At 40.8% G+C, this 26,683-nt stretch overlaps 1 protein-coding gene across 3 annotated transcripts in view; it reads left to right on the forward strand.

Moving 5' to 3' along the window:
* LOC128695031 (thimet oligopeptidase) overlaps positions 1–26,683 on the forward strand; it is a gene marked incomplete at its 3' end in the record, with an annotated part of 205,504 nt that overhangs the window by 149,490 nt on the left and 29,331 nt on the right. For all 3 annotated transcript variants that reach the window (XM_070091414.1, XM_070091413.1, XM_070091412.1), the window contains 1 exon segment: positions 15,549–15,653. In XM_070091414.1, coding sequence (XP_069947515.1) covers positions 15,549–15,653 — 105 coding nt within the window.

Genomic DNA, 26,683 nt, shown 5'->3' on the forward strand with positions numbered 1-26,683 from the left:
TACGAATTCTCTGCATTATATTCACACCACACATTGCCCTCAGACATGACATCTCCACTGCCTCCAGCCTTCTCCTCGCTGCAACATTCATCACCCACGCTTCACACCCATATAAGAGCGTTGGTAAAACTATACTCTCATACATTCCCCTCTTTGCCTCCAAGGACAAAGTTCTTTGTCTCCACAGACTCCTAAGTGCACCACTCACTCTTTTTCCCTCATCAATTCTATGATTCACCTCATCTTTCATAGACCCATCCGCTGACACGTCCACTCCCAAATATCTGAATACGTTCACCTCCTCCATACTCTCTCCCTCCAATCTGATATTCAATCTTTCATCACCTAATCTTTTTGTTATCCTCATAACCTTACTCTTTCCTGTATTCACCTTTAATTTTCTTCTTTTGCACACCCTACCAAATTCATCCACCAATCTCTGCAACTTCTCTTCAGAATCTCCCAAGAGCACAGTGTCATCAGCAAAGAGCAGCTGTGACAACTCCCACTTTGTGTGTGATTCTTTATCTTTTAACTCCACGCCTCTTGCCAAGACCCTCGCATTTACTTCTCTTACAACCCCATCTATAAATATATTAAACAACCACGGTGACATCACACATCCTTGTCTAAGGCCTACTTTTACTGGGAAAAAATTCCCCTCTTTCCTACATACTCTAACTTGAGCCTCACTATCCTCGTAAAAACTCTTCACTGCTTTCAGTAACCTACCTCCTACACCATAGGTGGTAAGTTATTAAATGCTCTAAAGAGTTTTTATGAGGATAGTGAGGCTCAGGTTAGGGTGTGTAGAAGAGAGGGAGACTACTTCCCGGTAAAAGTAGGTCTTAGACAGGGATGTGTAATGTCACCATGGTTGTTTAATATAGTTATAGATGGGGTTGTAAAGGAAGTAAATGCTAGGGTGTTCGGGAGAGGGGTGGGATTAAATTTTGGGGAATCAAATTCAAAATGGGAATTGACACAGTTACTTTTTGCCAATGATACTGTGCTTATGGGAGATTCTAAAGAAAAATTGCAAAGGTTAGTGGATGAGTTTGGGAATATGTGTAGAGGTAGAAAGTTGAAAGTGAACATAGAAAAGAGTAAGGTGATGAGGATATCAAATGATTTAGATAAAGAAAAATTGGATATGAAATTGGGGAGGAGGAGTATGGAAGAAGTGAATGTTTTCAGATACTTGGTAGTTGACGTGTCGGCAGATGGATTTATGAAGGATGAGGTTAATCATAGAATTGATGAGGGAAAAATGGTGAGTGGTGCGTTGAGGTATATGTGGAGTCAAAAAATGTTATCTATGGAGGCAAAGAAGGGAATGTATGAAAGTATAGTAGTACCAACACGCTTATATGGGTGTGAAGCTTGGGTGGTAAATGCAGCAGTGAGGAGACGGTTGGAGGCAGTGGAGATGTCCTGTTTAAGAGCAATGTGTGGTGTAAATATTATGCAGAAAATTCGGTGTGGAAATTAGGAAAAGGTGTGGAGTTAATAAAAGTATTAGTCAGAGGGCAGAAGAGGGGTTGTTGAGGTGGTTTGGTCATTTAGAGAGAATGGATCAAAGTAGAATGACATGGAAAGCATATAAATCTATAGGGGAAGGAAGGCGGGGTAGGGGTCGTCCTCGAAAGGGTTGGAGAGAGGGGGTAAAGGAGGTTTTCTGGGCAAGGGGCTTGGACTTCCAGCAAGCGTGCGTGAGCGTGTTAGATAGGAGTGAATGGAGACGAATGGTACTTGGGACCTGACGATCTGTTGGAGTGTGAGCAGGGTAATATTTAGTGAAGGGATTCAGGGAAACCGGTTATTTTCATATAGTCGGACTTGAGTCCTGGAAATGGGAAGTACAATGCCTGCACTTTAAAGGAGGGGTTTGGGATATTGGCAGTTTGGAGGGATATGTTGTGTATCTTTATATGTGTATGCTTCTAAACTGTTGTATTCTGAGCACCTCCGCAAAAACAGTGATAATGTGTGAGTGTGGTGAAAATGTTGAATGATGATGAAAGTATTTTCTTTTTGGGGATTTTCTTTCATTTTTGGGTCACCCTGCCTCGGTGGGAGATGGCCGACTTGTTGGGGAAAAAAAAAAAAGTATAAAATATCCTAGGTAGTAGGTTGGTAGACAGCAGCCGCCCATGGAGGTAGTACCGTCCTGCCAAGTGAGTGTAAAACGGAAGTCTTATACACGTGCAAAGTTTCAGGTATGTCTTGCTACTTCTACCTACACTTAGGTCACAATACACGTACATGTGCAAGCATATATATATACACACACCTCTCTGGGTTTTCTTCTATTTTCTTTCTAGTTCTTGTTCTTGTTTATTTCCTCTTACCTCCATGGAGAAGTGGAACAGAATTCTTCCTCTGTAAGCCATGCGTGTTGTAAGTGGGGGTTTGGTAGGAGATATGATGGTTGAAGCTAAACACACTTGTTGGATGGTAATGATAAGTATTGTCGGACTGTGGTAAGGAAGGGGGGGCCCAGCCTGCCGTGTTACTGCCTGCTGTATGTCTATCCGTGGAGTGAGAACGAGGCAGAGCGACCCACTCACTCATGCTGCATCCCGTGACGTCATACAGTCACTCGACCTAATAGGGATCTTCTATATAAACACATGGATGGTACTATGATACTCAGCTAATCTATACATACAACACATGTAAAGGAGGATCAGCAACTATGCTGACACAAGGGGCTAGTAACCCCTTCTCCTGTATATATTACTAAATATAAAAGGAGAAACTTGTTTTTCCTTTTGGGCCACCCCGCCTTGGTGGGATATGGTCGGTGTGTTGAAAGAAAGAAAGATGATGTATAAAATATGAAATAACTTTTAAAAATACAGTGGTCCCTCATTTTTCGTAGTTAATTCGTTCCTGGAGTTGCTACTATTAACCCTTTGAGGGTCGACAGGCCCTCTCCGAAACTCGTTCTCAGGGTCGGCCAAATTTCAAAAAAAAAAAAAATTATTTTTTCTTATGAAAAAATAGAGTATTTTTTTCTAAACATTATAGGCTAAACAAAAAAATTTTAGCGTCAATACTTACCGAGATATGGAGGTGTGAAATTTCCCAAAATTGAACAACATATGGTAACATCGCCGACTGCCGTCACCCGGTATTTTTCTATTTACTTTTTTATGTACTATTTTCAATTTTTTTTCAATTTTTCTTTTTCTGAGTAACTTTTATGGCCTCTGAGGCCAACATGATCAGTATTTTGTAAGTTATTTCTTTTTCAATACTACACAATAAGGGCGTAAACACTGTTGTCATTATTTTGTTTACAGAAAATATTTACACAAACAAACAATATGAAATGTTGTTTATTACTATTTTTCTATATTTTATATACACATATACAGTCACAGGACATGTTTCTAGAAGTTCTGCAGCCTGTGGAACTCTTTGAAACATGGTGTCATGCACAGTGGAGTTTTGCACTCCTCACACATAAAACGAGTGTCTCTGCGTTGTCGTGGGCGTTTTTTTTGTATGTGAACAGACGTAACACCTCTTCTGAGCCTTTTTCTTCAAAGCAGTAGCAGGCAGTTTTACCAGGAAGTGATCACCATGCTTCAGACGAGCAGGTAGTTGTTGATAATTTGGTGGGCGGTCAATTGCAGGTGCATTTCCTTGGTACTTGAATACTATTTGTCTGATGACAGACAAACAGAATTCGCCGTACTGTGGTTTGTTTCTGGTGCTCATCTTATACATATTATAAGCATTGAGCATGGAAATGTCCAGAAGATGGAAAAACAGTTTGATGTACCACTTATAACTCTTGCGAACACAATCAGCAAACCCAATCTGCATGTCACATTTGTCCACTGAACGCATGTTGAAGGTGTAATCAATCACAGCTGCAGGTTTTAGAATGGGTTCATTTCTCTCTCTATGCTGCCTGCCACTGTCTGCCATTTCATTAGGGTGAATTGATGACAACAGTGTGACATCTCGTTTGTCATGCCACCGAAATGCCATGATGTCATTGGCAGCAAACGCCTGCACCTCACCTCTGCGAGTGCCAGCATCAAACCTGGACATACGTTTTCGATTTGCACGCACTGTGCCACACACATCTGTCATGTTCACTCGCAAAAAATCACTGAGTGAGGGGCTTGTGTACCAGTTATCTGTATATAATATATGCCCCTTACCAAGGTATGGTTCTATCATTGTTCGAACCACATCACCTGAGATGCCCAATAACTTCCTGGTATTTTGCAATGTATAACTTCCAGTGTACACAATAATATCCAATACCAGACCACTGTAACAATCACAAAGCACAAACAACTTTATACCAAAGCGTTTCCTCTTGCTTGGTATGTACTGCTTGAAAGAGAGTCTTCCTTTGAACAGAATCAAAGACTCGTCAATTACAAGCTTCCTGAAGGGATAAAAATGAGTACTGAATTTCTGTTTCAGATACACAAACACATTCCTAATCTTATATAACCTGTCAGTTCTGTCAGGCCTGGTTTTATCTGAGAAGTGAAGCATACGTAACATTAGCACAAATCGATTCACTGGCATTATATCACTGAAACCTGGTGTTGCAATCAGGGGGTCTGTTGACCAGTATGATTTCACTTTGTGCTTATACACATGTGGCATAAGCATTATTGTGGCAAAGAAAAGATACAGCTCAGCCACAGTTGCCTCCTTCCATTGGTGTAGACGTGATTTTGGTGAAAGTATTGTGTTTGCCATGGTGTACTCGTAGTATGTGTTGCTTTCCATGACAATACTTTTCATCAGTGGTTCGTCAAAGAATAACTCGAAACATTCCAGTTCAGTGGCATTGTTCCCAAGTGCACAAGATGGCCGTATTCCACTTTGGCTGCCATCAAACTGGTGGGGATTTGGAACAAAATTGACAGCTTCCTGCCAATCCCAGGTGCGGTCTGCTGGTGGGTACTGGACAATGACAGGTGGTTGTGGTTGTGGAGGTTGTGGTTGTGGAGGTTGTGGTTGTGGAGGCTGGTGTGGTGGGGGAGTGGGGGATGGTGGCCTTTGTTCTAGATCAGCTGAGGCAGCGGCGTGGGTGGCAGCGTGGGTGGCAGCATGGCCCACTGCTGGTGCCTCACCGCCGGCACCACTACCACCACGCACATTTTCCATCCCAATTGCAACAGTATCTTCGTCATTTTCACTGTCTGTTCCTGTTGTACAGCCACGGGATGTACTCCGAGATACACTCCTTCCCCTTGGAATAGCATATGGCACACTTCCAGAGCGCATATATCGTCGTATATACTGACGCTTCACTGGGGAATATTGCACTTCACTATCACTACTGGAACTAGTTTGAAGAGCTTGTAGTTCATATTCACTATCACTATCATCACCCATGCTCTCATCTGAGTCTGGGATTTGGGAAAATAGAAGTTTCCTCTTGGGTTCTGGAACAACTGAACGTGAACACGAGGGCCCAGCACCAGAGGTGGAAGGCTGAGGGTCGTCTGGGTTTTCTTCACTATTACCGATATTATGGTCATTAGTTTCGGTCAAAACCTCACTAAAACCACGAAACTCATCTTCACTGGCACTTCCATCACTATTAGAACTGTCACTGGGGAACAAAAGTGTCCCAATTCGCCGAGGAGTGAGGAGCTTCTTACCGCGAGGCATGGTGGACATTGTTTACTAAGAGGGCATTCCCACAATGCACCACTGGGTCCCAGATTTTTTTTCTACCGCGCACACTGACCACGCAGACCCATTCTCTCACACCTAGGCCTATCAGCCTTTTCGCGCGAGATTTGAGGCCGCTAGAATTTATGCGTACTAGTACGTCAAAAACCCCTACGCGTAAGACGTACTAGTACGACGAAAACCCTCAAAGGGTTAATGAAATCTACAATTTGCGAATCAATTTTCCCCATAAGAAATAATGTAAATAAAGTGGTCCCTCAACAATCGTCCATAATCCGTTCCTGGAAGTGGGACTATTATCGAAATGGACGATTTACGAATCAATTTTCCCCATAAGAAATAATGTAAATTCAATTAATCCGTTCCTGACACCCAGAAGTATTCAAACCAAAATTTTTTTTACATGAAATATAGATGTAGTACATAAACAATACAGTGGCACATGATGAATTAAACATTAACAGAATAACACTTACCTTTATTGGTGATTCTTCTTTGTGTATGGAAGACTGGAGAAGGAGACAGATTGGATGACTTACTGTTTGGAAGGGGAATCCCCTTCCATCAACACCTTGGGTACCAATTGCTTTTCTGGGGTTACTTCTCTTCTCTGTTTCTTAATGCCACTAGGACCACCTTGAGAGTCACTGGAGTCCTGTCTCGTAAAAAACTGTCCAGAGAGCTCTGTTTCTGGCGTCTCTTTAAAACTTCCCTAAAATGGGCCAAGACTCTGTCACTGTACAAGTTGCCGATATGGCTTGCAACATCCTTCTCTGGGTGATGTTTCTCCATAAATCTTTCTATCCTACCCCACATTTCAAAAATCTCCTTAATTTCTGAAGAAGGCACCTTCCTCCATCTCTCTTCCTCCTCCTCCGCAGCAAGATTCTGAGCTGCCATCTGTTGCTTTTCCTGCCGAAGCTCTTGCAGATCCTCAGTGGTTAGCTCTTCGTTGTGGTCCTCCAACTCTTCCACACCCTCCAAACTCACATCCAACCCCATGGAACTCCCCAGTCCCACAGTGGATTTAACAACTGACATAGGCTCATCAGGGTCAGCCCCAAACCCTTCAAAATCCCTCTTCTCGACACAATCTGGCCACAATTTTCTCTAAGCAGAGTTCAAAGTCCTGGTAGTCACTCCCTCCCAAGCCTTACCTATAAGGCTTACGCAGTGGAGAATACTGAAGTGTTCTTTCCAAAAATCTCGTAGGGTCAAGTGAGTGTCTGAGGTCGCATTCAAGCACCTTTCAAACATTGCTTTGGTGTAGAGTTTTTTAAAGTTTGCAATGACCTGCTGGTGCATGGGTTGGAGGAGAGGAGTGGTATTCAGGGGCAAGAACGTTACTGTGATGAACCCAAACTCCTTCAGAATTAGGTCATCCAAGTTTGGAGGATGAGCAGGTGCATTGTCCATTACTAGGAGGCACTTGAGATCCAATTTCTTTTCCAGGAGGTAATTCTTCACACTAGGGCCAAACACTTCATTGAACCACTCGACAAAAATGTCCCTTGTGACCCATGCCTTACTATTAGATCTCCAAAACACACACAATTTACTCTTCATAACATTGTTTTTCTTGAACACACTGGGATTTTCAGAATGGTACACTAGTAACAGCTTCACTTTGAAATCCCCACTAGCATTAGCACAGAACATTAGCGTCAGCCTGTCTTTCATAGGTTTGTGTCCTGGCAGCGCCTTTTCTTCCTGAGTAATGTAGGTCCTCTTTGGCATTTTCTTCTGAAAGAGGCCTGTTTCATCACAATTGAACACTTGTTCAGGTTTCAGTCCTTCACTGTTTTATGTACTCCTTGAATTCATGCACATATTTTTCAGCCGCCTTGTGGTCCGAACTGGCAGCCTCGCCATGCCTTACCACACTGTGGTATGCCATTACGCTTCTTAAATCTCTCAAACCAGCCTTTGCTGGCCTTAATTTAAATTCACTCACATCACCACTAGTTGCAGGCAATTTCTTCACCAAATCGTCATGCAACTGCCTAGCCTTTTTACAAATAAGCGACGTCATAAGACTATCTCCTGCTAATTGTTTGTCATTTATCTACACCAATAATAACTTCTCAACATCTTCGAGTACTGGTGATCTCATTTCTCATTTTTGTCAGCATATTTACCCCCTTTGCAACAACAGCGTCCTTGATTTTCTTTTTCTTGGCTATGGTGGAAGATATGGTTGTACGGGATTTGTTACACATCTTGGCCAGTTCGCCCACACGTACGCCACTATCATATTGTTCAATGATGTTTTTCTTAAATTCAATCATATTTCTCACCTTCTTTACCAAAGGCTTGGCACTAGGAGCTTTCTTTGGAGCCATGGTAGCTTATTTAGCACTTAAATGACTTGCAAGCACTAAAATAAATGGAATATTATGAAATATTTCGCTGGAGCACGTGAGGGGACCATCGCTCACTGGTAAACAATGGCATACTGGCTGGGAAGGAAAGGCCGAGGCGCCTCAGAGCGTGAGTACGCGTCCGGGACGAAGGACTGTTAGCGAGTTACCGGACCATTTGCGAGCCAAGATTTTGACAAAAAAACAGGACTATTTCCGAAATGGACGACTTTCAGGCCGGACGATTATTGAGGGACCACTGTACAATTAATCCGTTCCTGCCACCCAGAAGTATTAAAACAAAAAAAATTTTTTACGTGGAATATAGATGTAGTACATAATACAATGGGAAATGATGAATGAAACATTAACAGCATAACACTTACCTTTATTGGAGATTCTTCTTAGTGTATGGGAGACTGGAGGAGGAGAGAGATTGGATTGTTTACAGTTTGGAAGGGGAATCCCCTTCCATCAACACCTCAGGTACCAATTGCTTTTCTGGGGTTGTTTCTCTTCTTAGTTTCTTAATGCCACTAGGACCACCTTGAGAGTCACTGGAGTCCTGTCTCGCAAAATAACTGTGGAGAGAGCTCTGTTTCTGGCGTCTCTTTAACACTTCCCTAAAATGGCCCAAGACTTTGTCACTGTACATGTTGCCAACATGGCTTGCAACAACCTTGTTAGGGTGATGTTTCTCCATAAAGCTTTCCATCTTACCCCACATAGCAAAAATGTCTTTAATTTCTAAAGAAGGCACCTTCTTCCATCTCTCTTCCTCCTCCTCTGCAGCAAGAATCTGAGCTGCGATCTGTTGCTGTTCCTGCTGAAGCTCTTTCAGCTCATCAGTGGTGAGCTCTTAGTTGTGGTCTTCCACCAACTCTTCCACATCCTCCAAACTCACATCCAACCCCATGGAACTCCCCAGTGCCACAATTGATTTAACAACAGATATAGGCTCATCAGGGTCAGTCCCAAACCCTTCAAAATCCCTCTTGTCGACACAATCTGGCCACAATTTTCTCCAAGCAGAGTTCAAAGTCCTGGTAGTCACTCCCTCCCAAGCCATACCTATAAGGGTTATGCAATGGAGGATGCTGAAGTGTTCTCTCCAAAATTCCCTTAGGGTCAAGTGAGGGTCTGTGGTCACAGTCAAGCACCTGTGAAACATTGCTTTGGTGTAGAGTTTTTTAAAGTTTGCAGTGACCTGCTGGTCCATGGGCTGGAGGAGAGGAGTGGTATTCGGGGGCAAGAACTTTACTGTGATGAACCCAAACTCCTCGAAAATTAGGTCATCCAAGTTTGGAGGATGAGCAGGTGCATTGTCCATTACTAGCAGGCACTTGAGATCCAATTTCTTTTCCAGGAGGTAATTCTTCACACTAGGGCCAAACACTTCATTGAACCACTCGACGAAAATTTCCCTCGTGACCCATGCCTTACTATTAGATTTCCAAAACACACACAATTTACTCTTCAAAACATTGTTTTTCCTGAACACTCTGGGATTTTCAGAATGGTACTCTAGTAATGACTTCACTTTGAAATCCCCACTAGCATTAGCACAGAACATGAGTGTCAGCCTGTCTTTCATAGGCTTGTGTCCTGGCATTGCCTTTTCCTCCTGTGCAATGAAGGTCCTCTTTGGCATTTTCTTCCAAAAGAGGCCTGTTTTGTCACAATTGAACACTTGTTCAGGTTTCAGTCCTTCACTGTTTATGTACTCCTTGGATTCATGCACATATTTTTCAGCTGCCTTGTGGTCCGAACTGGCAGCCTCACCATGCCTTACCACACTGTGTATGCCAGTACGGTTCTTAAATCTCTCAAACCAACCTTTGCTTGCCTTAAATTCACTCAAATCACCACTATTTGCAGGCAATTTCTTTACCAGATCGTTGTGCAACTGCCTAGCCTTTTCACAAATAATCGAAGTCATAAGAGTATCTCCTGCTAATTGTTTCTCGTTTATCCACACCTATAATAACTTCTCAACATCTTCGAGTACTGGTGATCTCATTTTTGTCAGCATAGTTACTCCCTTTGCAACAACAGCATCCTTGATTTCCTTTTTCTTGGCCACTATGGAACATATGGTTGTGTAGGGTTTCTTATACATCCTGGCCAGTTCGGCCGCACTTGTGCCACTTTCATATTGTTCAATGATGTTTTTCTTAAATTTAATCGTATTTCTCACCTTCTTTACCACAGGCTTGGCACTAGGAGCTTTATTTGGAGCCATGGTGGCTTATTTAGTACTTGCAAGCATTAAAATGAGTGGAATATTATGAAATATTTCATAGGAGCACGTAAGGGGACCTTCGCTCACTGGTAAACATTGCCAGACTGGCTGGATAGGGAGGCCGCCCCGGCTCACACCGTGCTTATGTGTCCCGGACGAACTACTATTCGCGGGTCAACCTATGATTAGCGAGCCCATGTTTATACGAAAATATCCCTACGATTTCCGAAATCTATGATTCCCAAGAACTACAAAAAACAAGGGACCACTGTACTTGAAATTTTGGATTTTCCAGACACGATGGAGAGACGTGGTGCTTACGGAGCTCATGGAGAATGTAAACAAACAGGGTGGAGTGCAGTGACTGTATTAGAAAGTCAGGTGGGGGGAGCCGTATAGAGAGTTTAGGTCATAATTTGAAATGACTGTATTAGCGGAACACTGTAAAGCAAAATGCCATAAAGCGGGGCCCTACTGTATGTGAACAGTAGTATTAGAAAAAGGTAGGGGAGTTTTTATTGCATTTATGGATTTAGAAAAGGCATATGATAGAGTGGATAGGGGAGCAATGTGGCAGATATTGCAAGTATGCATATGGAATAGGTGGTAAGTTACTAAATTGTGTAAAGAGTTTTTATGAGGATAGTGAGGCTCAGGTTAGGGCATGTAGAAGAGAGGGAGACTACTTCCCGGTAAAAGTAGGTCTTAGACACGGATGTGTAATGTCACCATGGTTGTTTAATATATTTATAGATGGGGTTGTAAAAGAAGTAAATGCTAGGGTGTTCGGGAGAGGGGTGGGATTAAATTATGGGGGAATCAAATACAAAATGGGAATTGACAGTTACTTTTTGCAGATGACACTGTGCTTATAGGAGATTCTAAAGAAAAATTGCAAAGGTTAGTGGACGAGTTTTGGAGTGTGTGTAAAGGTAGAGAGTTGAAAGTGAACATAGAAAAGAGTAAGGTGATGAGGGTTTCAAATGATTTAGATAAAGAAAAATTGGATATCAAATTGGTGAGGAGGAGTATGGAAGAAGTGAATGCTTTCAGATATTTGGGAGTTGACGTGTCAGAGGATGGATTTATGAAGGATGAGGTTAATCATAGAATTGATGAAGGAAAAAAGGCGAGTGATGCGTTGAGGTATATGTGGAGACAAAAAACGTTATCTATGGAAACAAAGAAGGGAATGTATGAAAGTAGAGTAGTACCAACACTCTTATATGGGTGTGAAGCTTGGGTTGTAAATGCTGCAGCGAGGAGGCGGTTGGAGGCAGTGGAGATGTCCTGTCTTGGGCAATGTGTGGTGTAAATATTATGTAGAAAATTCGGAGTGTGGAAATTAGGAGAAGGTGTGGAGTTAATAAAAGTATTAGTCAGAGTGCTGAAGAGGGGTTGAGATGGTTTGGTCATTTAGAGAGAATGGATCAAAGTAGAATGACATGGAGAGCGTATAAATCTGTAGGGGAAGGAAGGCGTGGTAGGGGTCGTCCTCGAGAAGGTTGGAGGGAGGGGGTAAAGGAGGTTTTGTGGGTAATGGGCTTGGACTATCAGCAAGCATGCATGAGCGTGTTAGGAGTGAATGGAGACGAATGGTATTTGGGACCTGACGAGCTGTTGGAGTGTGAGCAGGGTGATATGTAGTGAAGGGATTCAGGGAAACCGGCTATTTTTATATAGCCGGACTTGAGTCCTGGAAATGGGAACTACAGTGCCTGCACTTTAACCCTTTCAGGGTCCAAGGCCCAAATCTGGAGTCACGCACCAGTGTCCAAGAATTTTCAAAAAAAAAATTTGTTATTTTTTCTTATGAAATCGTAGAGAATCTTTTTGTGAAGGTAATAAAACAAAAAGTACGAAATTTGGTGGAAAATTAACGAAATTATGCTCTCGCGAATTTTGATGTGTCAGCGATATTTACGAATCGGCGATTTTGCCAACTTTGACTCCCATTTTAGGCCAACTACATTATTCCAATCAACCAAATTCTTAGCTATTTCACTAGTATTACTTCTATTCTATCGATTGAGCACAAGAAATCGCCAAGTCAACTGTTTCAACTACAAAATAAAGTGATCGGAAATTGTTAATTTGGCCAATTTAACACAAAGTTCAAAATATTCCAATTTCAATATAGGGTCCAGAATAAACAATGTAGGCATTCCTGGCACTAAACTAACATTTCCTCTGTTCATTAGTTATGTTTTGAGGCTTTACAAATAAATTCCATTTTGATTTTTTATTCACATAATGAATTTTTATTCACACCAAAAAAATAGAAGATTTACTGTTATGCAATACTGTAATAATTGTATAAATATCATCACCATATTTGTGAATGTATATTAGACCCACCAGCTGACGTGTATTAGATGTGTGAGGTCGTTTGTTTACTCTTGAATATCGGCAAAAATTTAACATTTCTGCTACTTTGAGCTCAGTTTCAAGCCATTTCCAGTGCTAAAACCAATCAAAATCATCGCTATTTCTGTAATATGTCTTCCATTCTATCAAATGAGACCAAGAAATCGCAAATACAACTATAAAAAACATACGAAAAAACACTGCAAAGTTGCTGTTTTAATCGAAAAATCATGATTTCAGTTTTTTCTCTCATTATACACAGTGTGCTGCAGGATCTGTTTTATGTGGTGCACACATACCACATAGATGTATTCTCTCATATCTAGGCCCAAATGTACCACTCACAGTTTATCAGAGTGAGCTGAGCTCATGGCGTAGATCTACGGTTTGGACACTCACCGTAAAGCCGTAGATCTATGGGACGGACCCTGAAAGGGTTAAAGGAGGGGTTTGGCATACTGGCAGTTTGGAGGGATATGTTGTGTATCTTTATACGTATATGCATCTAAACTGTTTTATTCTGAGCACCTCTGCAAAAACAGTGATTGTGTGAGTGAGGTGAAAGTGTTGAATGATGATGAAAGTATTTTCTTTTTTGGTCACCCTGCCTCGGTGGGAGACGGCCGACTTGTTAAAAAAAAATGTATTTACTAATAATAATGATACGTAATAATAATTACTTATAATAAATAATAACAATATAATAACAATATGTACTATGTACGTACTGTGCATAATTTAGTTTGATAACACCACCACAGTGCTAACCAGTGCACATGTGCTTAGCGAGTTACTCTCACGGTCCAAGGAATTCTTGTGATTTCCTTAAGTTTCGTGCAGTTAATTCGCCAGATTTCTTTCTTCTAACCATGGGTCCTAAGAAAACAAGTGCAAAGGACAGTGCCGAGAAGAAAAAGAGGATGATTTGCATGGAATTAGAGCGAGAAATCATTGATAAGCACAGACCAGGTACATAGTGTAATGAGATAAACATAAAAATTGTACATAGTGACCACTCGCACGATCACAATCCTTCCCTTTGCCGTCCACATAATGACATATTTTATTCATTCTAGAGTGTGTATCAGGTTGCTATGTTACTTACATTGTTTATTATGTCATATTAGATGAATTGACAAATATATAAGCTGAAGAGTTGATAGGATTATTTTGTCATGCCTCCTGAGAGCAGGAATTCAACTGGAACAAATTAATTGCATTTCAATTAATTTAAATGAGAAAAATTGACCCAGCATATGAACAAATCAGGATACGAACAAGTCCACGGAATGGATTAACCCTTTCAGGGTCTGTGCTGTAGATCTACGGCTTTATGTTCACGGTCCAAACCGTAGATCTACGCCATGAGCTCAGCTCACTCTGATAAGCTGTGAGTGGTAAATTTGGGCATAGATATGAGAGAATACATCTGTGGGGTATGTGTGCACTACATAAAACAAATCCTGCAGCACAGTGTATAATGAGAGAAAAAAATCTGAGACCATGATTTTCAATTAAAACAGCGACTTTGCAGTGTTTTTTCGTATGTTTTTATAGTTGTATTTACGATTTCTTGGTCTCATTTGATAGAATGGAAGACATATTACAGAAATAGAGATTATTTTGATTGGTTTTAGCACTGGAAATGGCTTGAAACTGAGCTCAAAGTAGCAGAAATGTTAAATTTTTGCCGATGTTCAAGAGTAAACAAGCAACCTCACATGTCTAATACACACCAGCTTGTGGGTCTGATATACATTCACAAATGTGGTGATGATATTTATACAATTATTACAATATTGCATAACAATAAATCTTCTATTTTTTGGTTTGAATAAAAATTCATTATGTGAATAAAAAATTAAAATGGAATTCATTTGTAAAGCCTCAAAACATAACTAATGAACAGAGGAAATGTTAGTTTAATGCCAGAAATACCTACATTCTTTATTCTGAACCCTATTTTGAAATTGGAATGTTTTGAACTTTGTGTTAAATTGGCCAAATTACCAATTACCGATTACTTTATTTTGCAGTTGAAACAGTTGACTTGGCGATTTCTTGCGCTCACTCGATAGAATAGAAGTAATGCTAGTGAAATAGCTAAGAATTTGGTCGACTGGAATAATGTAATTGGCCTAAAATGGGAGTCAAAGTTGCCAAAATCGCCGATTCGAAAATATCGCTGACACATCAAAATTCGCTAGAGCATAATTTCGTCAATTTTCCATAAAATTTCGTACTTTTTGTTTTATTACCTTCAGAAAAAGATTCTCTACCATTTCATAGGAAAAAATAACAAAATTTTTGTTTGAAAATTCTTGGACCCTGGTGTGCACTTTGAAATTTGGCCTCTGGACCCTGAAAGGGTTAAATTTGTAAGCCAAGGTTCCACTGTATACTAAAAATGTCATAAATGGTGCAAAGGTGACATTAAAAAAATATCTGAAGATGGCTGACACAAATCCACTACCAGTACAGTATGCTCCTTGCTTAACGACCAATTCGCTTACCAACCTAAGAGTAGGTTGTTAGGTTGGTAAGCAGATTGGTCCTTGCTTAATGGAACCCCACCATTAAGTGAGGAGAGGCTGTATTTCTAATAGGTAAATATGACACTTGACAATTATAAAACTAAAACCTCATTGTTGTTAGAGAGGATTTGAATAACTCAGTCACTTGCTATATCATTATTTTAATGATATGGCTAGTGACTGAATATCTTAAATTCTAAATGTGACTAAACCTCAGGTATGCAAAAATTGCCTTGTAGGAAATATAATCTACTTAAAGTTTGATATACGTAGTTTGATTATCTTTCAATTTGTGGCCATTTTAGCAAAACCTTTCCTTTGTGGAAAATGCTACTTGTCAACTGACAACTTTCTTTTTCCCAGTGTGAAAAATGCAACTATGAATACTCAGGTAAACTGGATTTCTGGGACTTTCGGTATTATATGAATCAGGTAGAGGAGAAGATGTATGCTGTGGACCAAAATGAGGTGAGTGATGGATTTAATTTTATATCTTTGTGTTAAAATTTTTGTTAATTGATAACAGGTTTTAAAATTTCTACTAATTGATAACACATTTTATATTGTGAAGTAGTATTATTAACACACTGGCTGATTCCCACCAAGGCAGGGTGGCCCAAAAAAGAAAAACTTTCACCATCATTCACTCCATCACTGTCTTGCCAGAAGGGTGCTTTACACTACAGTTTTTAAACTGCAACATTAACACCCCTCCTTCAGAGTGCAGGCACTGTACTTCCCATCTTCAGGACTCAAGTCCGGCCTGCCGGTTTCCCTGAACCCCTTCATAAATGTTACTTTGCTCACACTCCAACAGCACGTCAAGTATTAAAAACCATTCGTCTCCATTCACTCCTATCAAACATGCTCACGCATGCCTGCTGGAAGTCCAAGCCCCTCACACACAAAACCTCCTTTACCCCCTCCCTCCAACCTTTCCTAGGCCGACCCCTACCCCGCCTTCCTTCCACTACAGACTGATACACTCTTGAATTCAAGTCACTCTGTTTTGCTCCATTCTCTCTACATGTCCGAACCACCTCAACAACCCTTCCTCAGCCCCCTGGCAACAGTTTTGATAATCCCGCACCTCCTCTTAACTTCCAAACTACGAATTCTCTGCATTATATTCACACCACACATTGCCCTCAGACGTGACATCTCCACTGCCTCCAGCCTTCTCCTCGCTGCAACATTCATCACCCATGCTTCACACCCATATAAGAGCGTTGGTAAAACTATACTCTCATACATTCCCCTCTTTGCCTCCAAGGACAAAGTTCTTTGTCTCCACAGACTCCTAAGTGCACCACTCACCCTTTTCCCCTCATCAATTCTATGATTCACCTCATCTTTCATAGACCCATCCGCTGACACGTCCACTCCCAAATATCTGAATATATTCACCTCCTCCATACTCTCTCCCTCCAATCTGATATCCAATCTTTCATCACCTAATCTTTTTGTTATCCTCATAACCTTACTCTTTCCTGTATTCACTTTCAATTTTCTTCTTTTACACACCCTACCAAATTCATCCACCAACCTCTGCAACTTCTCTTCAGAATCACCCAAGAGCACAGTGTCATCAGTAAAGAGCAACTGTGACAACTCCCACTTTGTGTGATTATTTATCTTTTAACTCCACACCTCTTGCCAAGACCCTCGCATTTACTTCTCTTACAGCCCCATCTATAAATATATTGAACAACCACGGTGACATCACACATCCTTGTCTAAGGCCTACTTTTACTGGGAAATAATCTCCCTCTTTCCTACACACACTAAATTGAGCCTCACTATCCTCGTAAAAACTCTTCACTGCTTTCAGTAACCTACCCCCTATACCATACATCTGCAACATCTGCCACATTGCCCCCCTGTCCACCCTTTCATTTGCTGTTTCCAAATCCATAAATGCCACAAGAACCTCTTTAGCCTTATCTAAATACTGTTCACTTATATGTTTCACTGTAAACACCTGGTCCACACACCCCCTACCTTTCCTAAAGCCTCCTTGTTCATCTGCTATCCTATTCTCCATCTTACTCTTAATTCTTTCAATAACAACTCTACCATACACTTTACCAGGTATACTCGACAGACTTCTCCCACTATAATTTTTGCACTCTCTTTTGTCCCCTTTGCCTTTATACGAAGGAACTATGCATGCTCTTTGCCAATCCCTAGGTACCTTACCCTCTTCCATACATTTATTAAATAATTGCACCAACCACTCCAAAACTATATCCCCACCTGCTTTTAACATTTCTATTTTTATCCCATCAATCCCAGCTGCCTTACCCCCTTTCATTCTACCTACTGCCTCACGAACTTCCCCCACACTCACAACTGGCTCTTCCTCACTCCTACAAGATGTTATTCCTCCTTGCCCTATACACGAAATCACAGCTTCCCTATCTTCATCAACATTCAACAATTCCTCAAAATATTCCCTTCATCTTCCCAATACCTCTAACTCTGCATTTAATAACTCTCCTCTCCTATTTTTAACTGACAAATCCATTTGTTCTCTAGGCTTCCTTAACTTGTTAATCTCACTCCAAAACTTTTTCTTATCTTCAATCAAATTTGTTGATAACATCTCACCCACTCTCTCATTTGCTCTCTTTTTACATTGCTTCACCACTCTCTTAACCTCTCTCTTTTTCTCCATATACTCTTCCCTTCTTGCATCACTTCTACTTTGTAAAAACTTCTCATATGCTAACTTTTTCTCCCTTTACATCTCCCTCTTTACATCATCATTCCACCAATCGCTCCTCTTCCCTCCCGCACCCACCTTCCTGTAACCACAAACTTCTGCTGAACACTCCAACACTATATTTTTAAACCTACCCCATACCTCTTCGATCCCATTGCCTATGCTCTCATTAGCCCATGTATCCTCCAATAGTTGTTTATATCTTACCCTAACTGCCTCCTCTTTTAGTTTATAAACCTTCACCTCTCTTACCTGATACTTCTATTCTCGTTGTATCCCATCTACCTTTTACTCTCAGTGTAGCTACAACTAAAAAGTGATCTGATATATCTGTGGCCCCTCTATAAACATGTACATCCTGAAGTCTACTCAACAGTCTTTTTTCTACCAATACATAATCCAACAAACTACTGTCATTTTGCCCTACATCATATCTTGTATACTTATTTATCCTCTTTTTCTTAAAATATGTATTACCTATAACTAAACCCCTTTCTATACAAAGTTCAATCAAAGGGCTCCCATTATCATTTACACCTGGCACCCCAAACTTGCCTACCACACCCTCTCTAAAAGTTTCTCCTACTTTAGCATTCAGGTCCCCTACCACAATTACTCTCTCACTTGGTTCAAAGGCTCCTATACATTCCCTTAACATCTCCCAAAATCTCTCTCTCTCCTCTACATTCCTCTCTTCTGCAGGTGCATACACGCTTATTATGACCCACTTTTTGCATCCAACCTTTACTTTAATCCATATAATCCTTGAATTTACACATTCATATTCTCTTTTCTCCTTCCATAACTGATCCTTCAACATTATTGGTATCCCTTCCTTAGCTCTAACTCTCTCAGATACTCCAGATTTAATCCCATTTATTTCTTCCCACAGAAACTACCCTACCCCCTTCAGCTTTGTTTCGCTTAGGGCCAGGACATCCAACTTCTTTTCATTCACAACATCAGCAATCATCTGTTTCTTGTCATCCGCACTACATCCACGCACATTCAAGCATCCCAGTTTTATAAAGTTTTTCTTCTACTCTTTTTTAGTAAATGTTTACAGGAGAAGGGGTTACTAGCCCATTGCTCCCGGCATTTTAGTCGCCTTATATGACACGCATGGCTTACGGAGGAAAGATTCTTTTCCACTTCCCCATGGACAATAGAAGAAATAAAGAAGAACAAGTCCTATTTAGAAAAAGGAGAAAAAACCTAGATGTATGTATATATATATGCATGTGCATGTCTGTGAAGTGTGACCAAACTGTAAGTAGGAGTAGCAAGATATCCCTGTTATCTAGTGTTTTTATGGGATGGAAAAAGACACCAGCAATCCTACCATCATGTAAAACAGTTACAGGTTTCTGTTTCACAGTCATCTGGTAGGATGGTAGTACTTCCCTGGGTGGTTGCAATAGATAAAAAAAATCTTAGTACAGTAATTCCCCTGTATCCAAGGGGTATATGTTCAAAGACCTACCTTGGATGCCTGTAACCGTGGGTAGTAGCGAACCATATACAGTGGACCCCTGGATTAGGACGCCATCGGAATAAGTAAACGACACTGAACTCGGTATAAGTCATTCGTCCTGAACATGTCCGCACGGCCTGAACAGTCGAGCAGTCCCAACACTCCATAATACAGTCAGTGTGCCATTGTTTACCAGCCAGTGAGGACGATCCCACACTTTCATGCAATGCATTTTGTATTATTCCATTGTTTTCAGTGCTTGTAACTACTAAATAAGCCACCATGGACCCAAAGAAAGCTTCTAGTGCCAGCCCTTTGGTAAAGAGGGTGAGAAACTCTGTAGAATTCAAGAAAGAGATCATTGCAGAATATGAAAGTGGAGTGCATGTCTCCGAGCTGGGCAGCTTGTATAACAAACCTCATACAATCATCGTTACTATCTTGGCCAAGAAAAAAGCAATCAGGGAACTGTTGTTGTGAAAGATGCAAATATGCTTACAAAACAGAGATTGCAAATACTCAAAGATGTGGAGACTTTGTTGTTGGTGTGGATCAATGAGAAACAATTATCAGGAGATAGTGTTATGCAGTCAATTATATGTGAAAAGGCAAGGCAGCTGCATGATGATCTCATAAAGAAAATGCCTGGAACTAGTGCTGATATTGGTGAATTTAAGGCCAGCAAAGGCTGGTTTGAGAGATTTAAGAATCGTAGTGGCATACACAGTGTAATAAGGCATGGTAAGGCTGCCAGTTCTGACAAAAAAGCTGCTGAAAAATATGTTCAGGACTTCAAAGGGTACATAGAGGATGAAAAATTAAAGCTCCCAACAAGTGTTCAATTGTGATGAATGGTTTTGAAAACCGACAAGTTGAAGATTGAGACACTTATACAACATATGGGAATCTTTATTGAAGAAACGTTTCACCACAAAGTGGCTTCATCAGTCTAATACAAAGCAGAAAGGTGTAAGAAGAGGAGGGGTTTGAGGTAATCAGTCCCTCAGCCTGGAGTCGATGTGTTCAGTCCATCAATCTTGTAGAACATAAGAACATAAGAAAGGAGGAACACTGCAGGAGGCCTGCTGGCCCATACTAGGCAGGTCCTTTACAATTAATCCCACTAACAAAACATTTGCCCAACCCAATTTTCAATGCCACCCAAGAAATAAGCTCTGATGTGAAAGTCCCACTCAAATCCAACCCCTCCCACTCATGTACTTATCCAACCTAGATTTGAAACTACCCAAAGTCCCAGCCTCAATAACCCAACTAGGTAGACTGTTCCACTCATCAACTACCCTATTTCCAAACCAATACTTTCCTATGTCCTTTCTAAATCTAAACTTATCTAATTTAAATCCATTACTGCGGGTTCTCTCTTGGAGAGACATCCTCAAGACCTTACTAATATCCCCTTTATTAATACCTATCTTCCACTTATACACTTCGATCAGGTCTCCCCTCATTCTTCGTCTAACAAGTGAATGTAACTTAAGAGTCTTCAATCTTTCTTCATAAGGAAGATTTCTAATGCTGTGTATTAATTTAGTCATCCTACGCTGAATGTTTTCTAAGGAATTTATGTCCATTTTGTAATACGGAGACCAGAACTGAGCTGCATAATCTAGGTGAGGCCTTACTAATGATGTATAAAGCTGCAGTATGACCTCTGGACTTCTGTTGCTTACACTTCTTGATATAAATCCCAGTAATCTATTTGCCTTATTATGTACGCTTAGGCATTGCTGTCTTGGTTTAAGGTTGCTGCTCACCATAACCCCCAAGTCCTTTTCGCAATCTGTATGGCTAAGTTCTACATCATTTAACTTATAAGTACTAGGGTTATGGGCACTCCCAAGCTTAAGAACCTTGCATTTATCTACATTGAACTGCATCTGCCACTTTTCTGACCAAGAATAGAGTTTGTTTAAATCCTCCTGAAGTTCCATAACATCTACGTTTGAATCAATTATCCTACCTATCTTTGTGTCATCGGCGAATTTGCTCATATCACTAGTAATTCCCTCATCAAGATCATTGATATATATTATAAACAACAACGGGCCCAAGACTGATCCCTGTGGAACGCCACTTGTTACAGATCCCCACTCGGATTTAACCCCATTTATGGACACTCTGCTTCCTGTTAGTGAGCCATGACTCGATCCACGAGAGCACTTTTCCCCCAATGCCATGAGCTGCCACTTTCTTTAACAGTCTATGGTGTGGAACTCTATCAAAAGCCTTACTAAAATCTAAGTAAATATTGTCAAATTCTTTATTGTGGTCAACAGCCTCAAAAGCTTTACTGAAGAAAGTTAATAAATTAGTTAGACAAGACCGGCCTCTTGTGAATCCATGCTGAGTATCATTAATCAAGCTATGCTTATCGAGATGGCTTCTTATAATCTCAGCTATAATTGACTAGTAATTTGCCTACAATTGAGGTCAGGCTTATTGGGCGGTAATTTGACGGTAACGACTTGTCCCCTGTTTTAAAAATAGGAGTTACATTAGCCATCTTCCACATATCAGACACTACACCTGTTTCAAGAGATAAATTAAAAATATTAGTTAATGGTTCACAGAGTTCCATTTTGCATTCCTTAAGAACCCTTGAAAAAACCTCATCAGGACCCGGCGACTTATTTTGCTTCAGTCTGTCTATCTGCTTCACAACCATCTCACTAGTGACTGTGATGTTACATAATTTATCTTCTTCTAGCCCACTGTAAAAATTAATTACTGGAATATTGTTAGTGTCTTCCTGTGTAAAAACTGAGAGAAAATAATTATTTAAAATCAAGCACATTTCATTCTCTTTGTCAGTAAGGTGCCCATAGTTATTTTTAAGGGGACCTATCTTATCTCTAACTTTTGTTCTATAGACCTGGAAAAAACTTTTTGGGTTAGTTTTAGAATCCCTAGCAACTTTAATTTCATAGTCCCTTTTAGCTTTTCTTATCCCCTTTTTAATGTCCCTCTTAATGTCAATATACTGATTCGTAAGATGACCCTCACCTCTTTTGATACGCCTATAAATTCCTTTCTTATGCCCTAGTAGATATTTGAGCCTATTATTCATCCATTTTGGGTCATTTCTATTTGATCTAATTTCTTTATATGGGATAAACGCTCTTTGAGCAGCATGTATAGTGTTCAGAAAACTGTCATATTGATAGCTCTCTTCGTTACCCCAGTCAACAGATGATAAGTGTTCTCTAAGCCCATCGTAATCTGCTAAGCGAAAATCTGGGACTGTTATTGAGTTATTGCTACTATCGTACTTCCATTCAATGCTAAATGTAATTGATTTGTGGTCGCTAGCACCCAGTTCCTCTGAAATTTCTAAATTATTAACAAGGGATTCATTGTTTGCCATAACTAAGTCAAGCAGGTTATTTCCCCTTGTAGGTTCTGTCACAAACTGCTTCAAAAAACAATCCTGAAATACTTCTAAGAAGTCGTATGATTCTAAATTCCCAGTCAAGAAATTCCAATCAACATGAGTAAAGTTAAAGTCTCCTAGAATTACTACATTATCGTGCCTTGTGGCCTTAACAATTTCCTCCCATAGTAGTTTCCCTTGGTCCCTATCTAAGTTTGGGGGACGGTATATCACTCCTAAAATCAGTTTTTCATGCCCCTCTGAAAATTCTATCCAAACAGACTCTGTATGTGTTACTTCAGACTTAATACCCGTTTTCATGCAACAGTTCAAGCGATCTCGGACATACAATGCCACCCCACCCCCCTCCCAATACGTACTTCTATCTTCTTGGAACAATTTAAAACCCTGAATATGACATTCCGCAGGCATGTCCCGACTTTTTGAATTAAACCACGTCTCAGTTAAGGCAAATACATCAGTGTTACCTACACTAGCAACTAATCTCAACTCGTCCATCTTATTCCTAGCACTACGGCAATTAGCATAATAAACATTGAAAGACTCCTTTCTCTTTACCCTTCCTGCTCATTTCTATTTTTCTACTAAACCTATTACTGTCCTTATCACCCAAGGTCCCTGGCTTTTCAATATCTATCTCGTTCTTATTATTACTAGTTCCCCTAGAACTCGTAATATTACTACACTGGGACTTCACTGTTTTCCTGCCAAAACCCATACCACTAACTATTCCTAGTTTAAAGTCCTAACTGCTCCCTCCACTGCAGTTGCCAGTGCTCCCACCCCACACCTAGATAAGTGAACCCCATCCCTAGCATACATGTCATTTCCGCCATAGAAGAGGTCCCAGTTGTCAATGAATGTTACCGCATTTTCCTTACAGTATTTGTCCAGCCAGCAATTGACACCAATTGCCCTGGACAACCATTCATTTCCAACTCCCCTCCTTGGCAAAATACCACATATGAGAGGGTTCCCACCCTTACTTCTAATTATTTCTATTGCTGACCTATACCTGCTAATCAGGTCCTCACTCCTACGTCTGCCAACATCGTTGCCTCCAGCACTGAGACAGATAATAGGATTGCTCCCATTACCTCTCATGATGTCATCCAGACGGCTAACAATATCCTCCATCCCAGCCCCAGGAAAGCAAACTCTCTGTCTCCTACTCCTGTCCTTCAAGCAGAACGCCCTATCCATATACCTAACTTGGCTATCCCTAACAACAACAATATTCTTACCTTCCTTAATGTCTTTCGTCGTGACGTTCCCAGTAGTCGACTCACATTCGTCGGGTAGCACTGAGAATGTATTGGATGTTTCCACAACAGTTTCCACGGCAGTCTCTTTCTTCTTCATCGTTTCTACCTTTCCATTCGTCTTCTTGATCGTCAGCTTCTTTCCCTGCTGTCCAGCCACTGACCAGAATGTACAGCATCGGGCCGTAGACATGGTTTATATGCTGTAGTCAGGTGGGGTGAAGCAGGAGGAGGCGGGGTTATAGTGGTACCATCCACTAGTCGAAGTAGGTCATCATCCAAAGGTTGGACAAGTTTCAGTTGTGTTCAATTGTGACAAAACAGGCCTGTTTTGAAATAAAATGCCAAAGAGGGCCTACATTACTCAAGAGGAAAAGGCACTCCCAGGACACAAGCCCATGAAAGACAGGCTAACTCTCATGTTTTGTAGTAATGCTAGTGAGGATTTGAAAGTGAAGCCTTTACTGGTGTATCACTCTGAAAATCCCAGTGTGTTCAAGAAAAACAGTGTCGTCAGGAGTAAATTGTGTGTGATGTGGAGGGCAAACAGTAAGGCATGGGTCATGAGGGACATTTTCCTTGGTTGGTTCCATGACATGTTTGGCCCCTGTGTGAAAAGATACCTCCTGGAAAATAAATTGGGACTCAAGTGCCTCCTGGTAATGGACAGTGCTCTTGCTCATCCTCTAGACTTGGAAGAGCGAATGGTGCCAAAGTTTCGTTTCATCACAGTGAAGTTCTTGCCCCCCTAATACCACTCCTCTCTTCCAGCCCATGGATCAACAGGTTATTTCAAATTTCAAAAAACTGTACACCAAAGCATTGTTTCAAAAGCACTTTGATGTGACCTCAGACACTGAATTGACCCTAACAGAGTTCTGGAAAGATCACTTCAGTATCCTCAGTTGCATAAACTTTATAGGTAAGGCTTGGAAGGGAGTGACTTCCAGGACTTTGAACTCTGCTTGGAGAAAATTGTGGCAAGATTGTGTACAAGAGAGGGATTTTGAAGGGTTTTGGGCTGACCCTGAGGAGCCTATGCCAGTTGTGGAAAGTATTGTGGCATTGGGGAATTCCATGGGGTTGGATGTGAGTTTGGAGGGTGTGGAAGAGTTGGTGGAGGACCATGATGAAGAGCTAACCATTAGAGCTGCAAGGCCTTCATGTGCAACACCAACAGACCACAGCTCAGGAATTTGCTTCAGAGGAGGAGGAAGAGAGATGGAGGAAGTTGCCTTCTTCAACAATTAAGGACATTTTTACTAAGTGGACAAAGGTGCAAGCATTTATGGATGAACATCACCCTGACAGAGCTGTTGCAGGCTGTGCTGGCAACATCTACAATGACAGTGTTGTGTCCCAGAGCTCTCTGGACAAATATTTTGTGCGACAGGGGTCCAGTGACTCTCAAGCTCGTCCTGGTGGCATTAAAAAACAAAGAAGGGAAGTAACCCCGGTAAAGTACTTTTTACCTGAAGTCTTTATGGAAGGGGATTTCCCTTCCAGACAGTACACCTCCATCCTCTCCCCTCCTCCTGTCTCATCAATCATCAGTAAGTCTTCAATAAAGGAATGTGTCATTTTAGTAATGTTTTACTCAGCATGTCTCATTGTTTTCTGTGTAGGGAAATGTATATTTCATGTAAAAAAATGATTTTGTTTAATACTTTTAGGTGTCTGGAATGGATTAATTGGATTTCCATTGTTTCTTATGGGGAAAATTAATTTGGAATAAGTCAGATTTGGGATAAGTCACTCGCTCTGGAACGGATTAATTACGTTACCCAGGGGTCCACTGTATATATCATTTTTCATTGACACACACATACTTATGATAAACTTTAATTGATAAATTAAGCAAAATAAGTCTAGAATTAGCACTTTTAACTGATGGGAAGCATTTCACGACTTCTCTCAGGCTTTGGAGAACTGCCAGCATCAATTCTTTTGCACTTTAGTTCATTATTAAGGAAAATTAAAGATTATTTTTGGGTCACAGTAAACCATGGATAACTGAAACCACGGACATCAAATCCGTGGATACAGGGGTTCTACTGTACCTATTAAATTTTAGTATGCAGAGGTTATGAATTATTGTACCACAGAGTGAAAGTGAGCATGAGAATAACAAGTAAAAGTTAACGATTGAAAGTGAGGGAATGTGAGTGACAGTGAGTGTGAATGAGTGAGTGGGACCACCTTAACTTTACTTCAAGGCTGAGGGACTGATAAACCTCATATTTATTTACCTCTCCACTACTGTTGTGTCTGATGTTTGCCACCTCTGTATTTTGACTGAAGTGTGCTGAGCAGGGAAAACATCTTGGCTATGAAGATATCCAACTGTTGCACTATTTTCAGTGATGGTCTGATGAAAAAAAAAAAACTTGATACTGGACATGTTGGAAAGTGATACTTCATTTTTTTTTTATTATCACACTGGCCTATTCCAACCAAGGCAGGGTGGCCCGAAAAATAAAAACTTTCACCATCATTCACTCCATCACTGTCTTGCCAGAAGGGTGCTTTACACTACAGTTTTTAAACTGCAACATTAACACCCCTCCTTCAGAGTGCAGGCACTGTACTTCCCATCTTCAGGACTCAAGTCCGGCCTGCCGGTTT

This window comes from Cherax quadricarinatus, chromosome 35 (genome assembly GCF_038502225.1).
Source record: "Cherax quadricarinatus isolate ZL_2023a chromosome 35, ASM3850222v1, whole genome shotgun sequence".
NCBI classification, from domain to species: Eukaryota; Metazoa; Arthropoda; class Malacostraca; order Decapoda; family Parastacidae; genus Cherax; species Cherax quadricarinatus.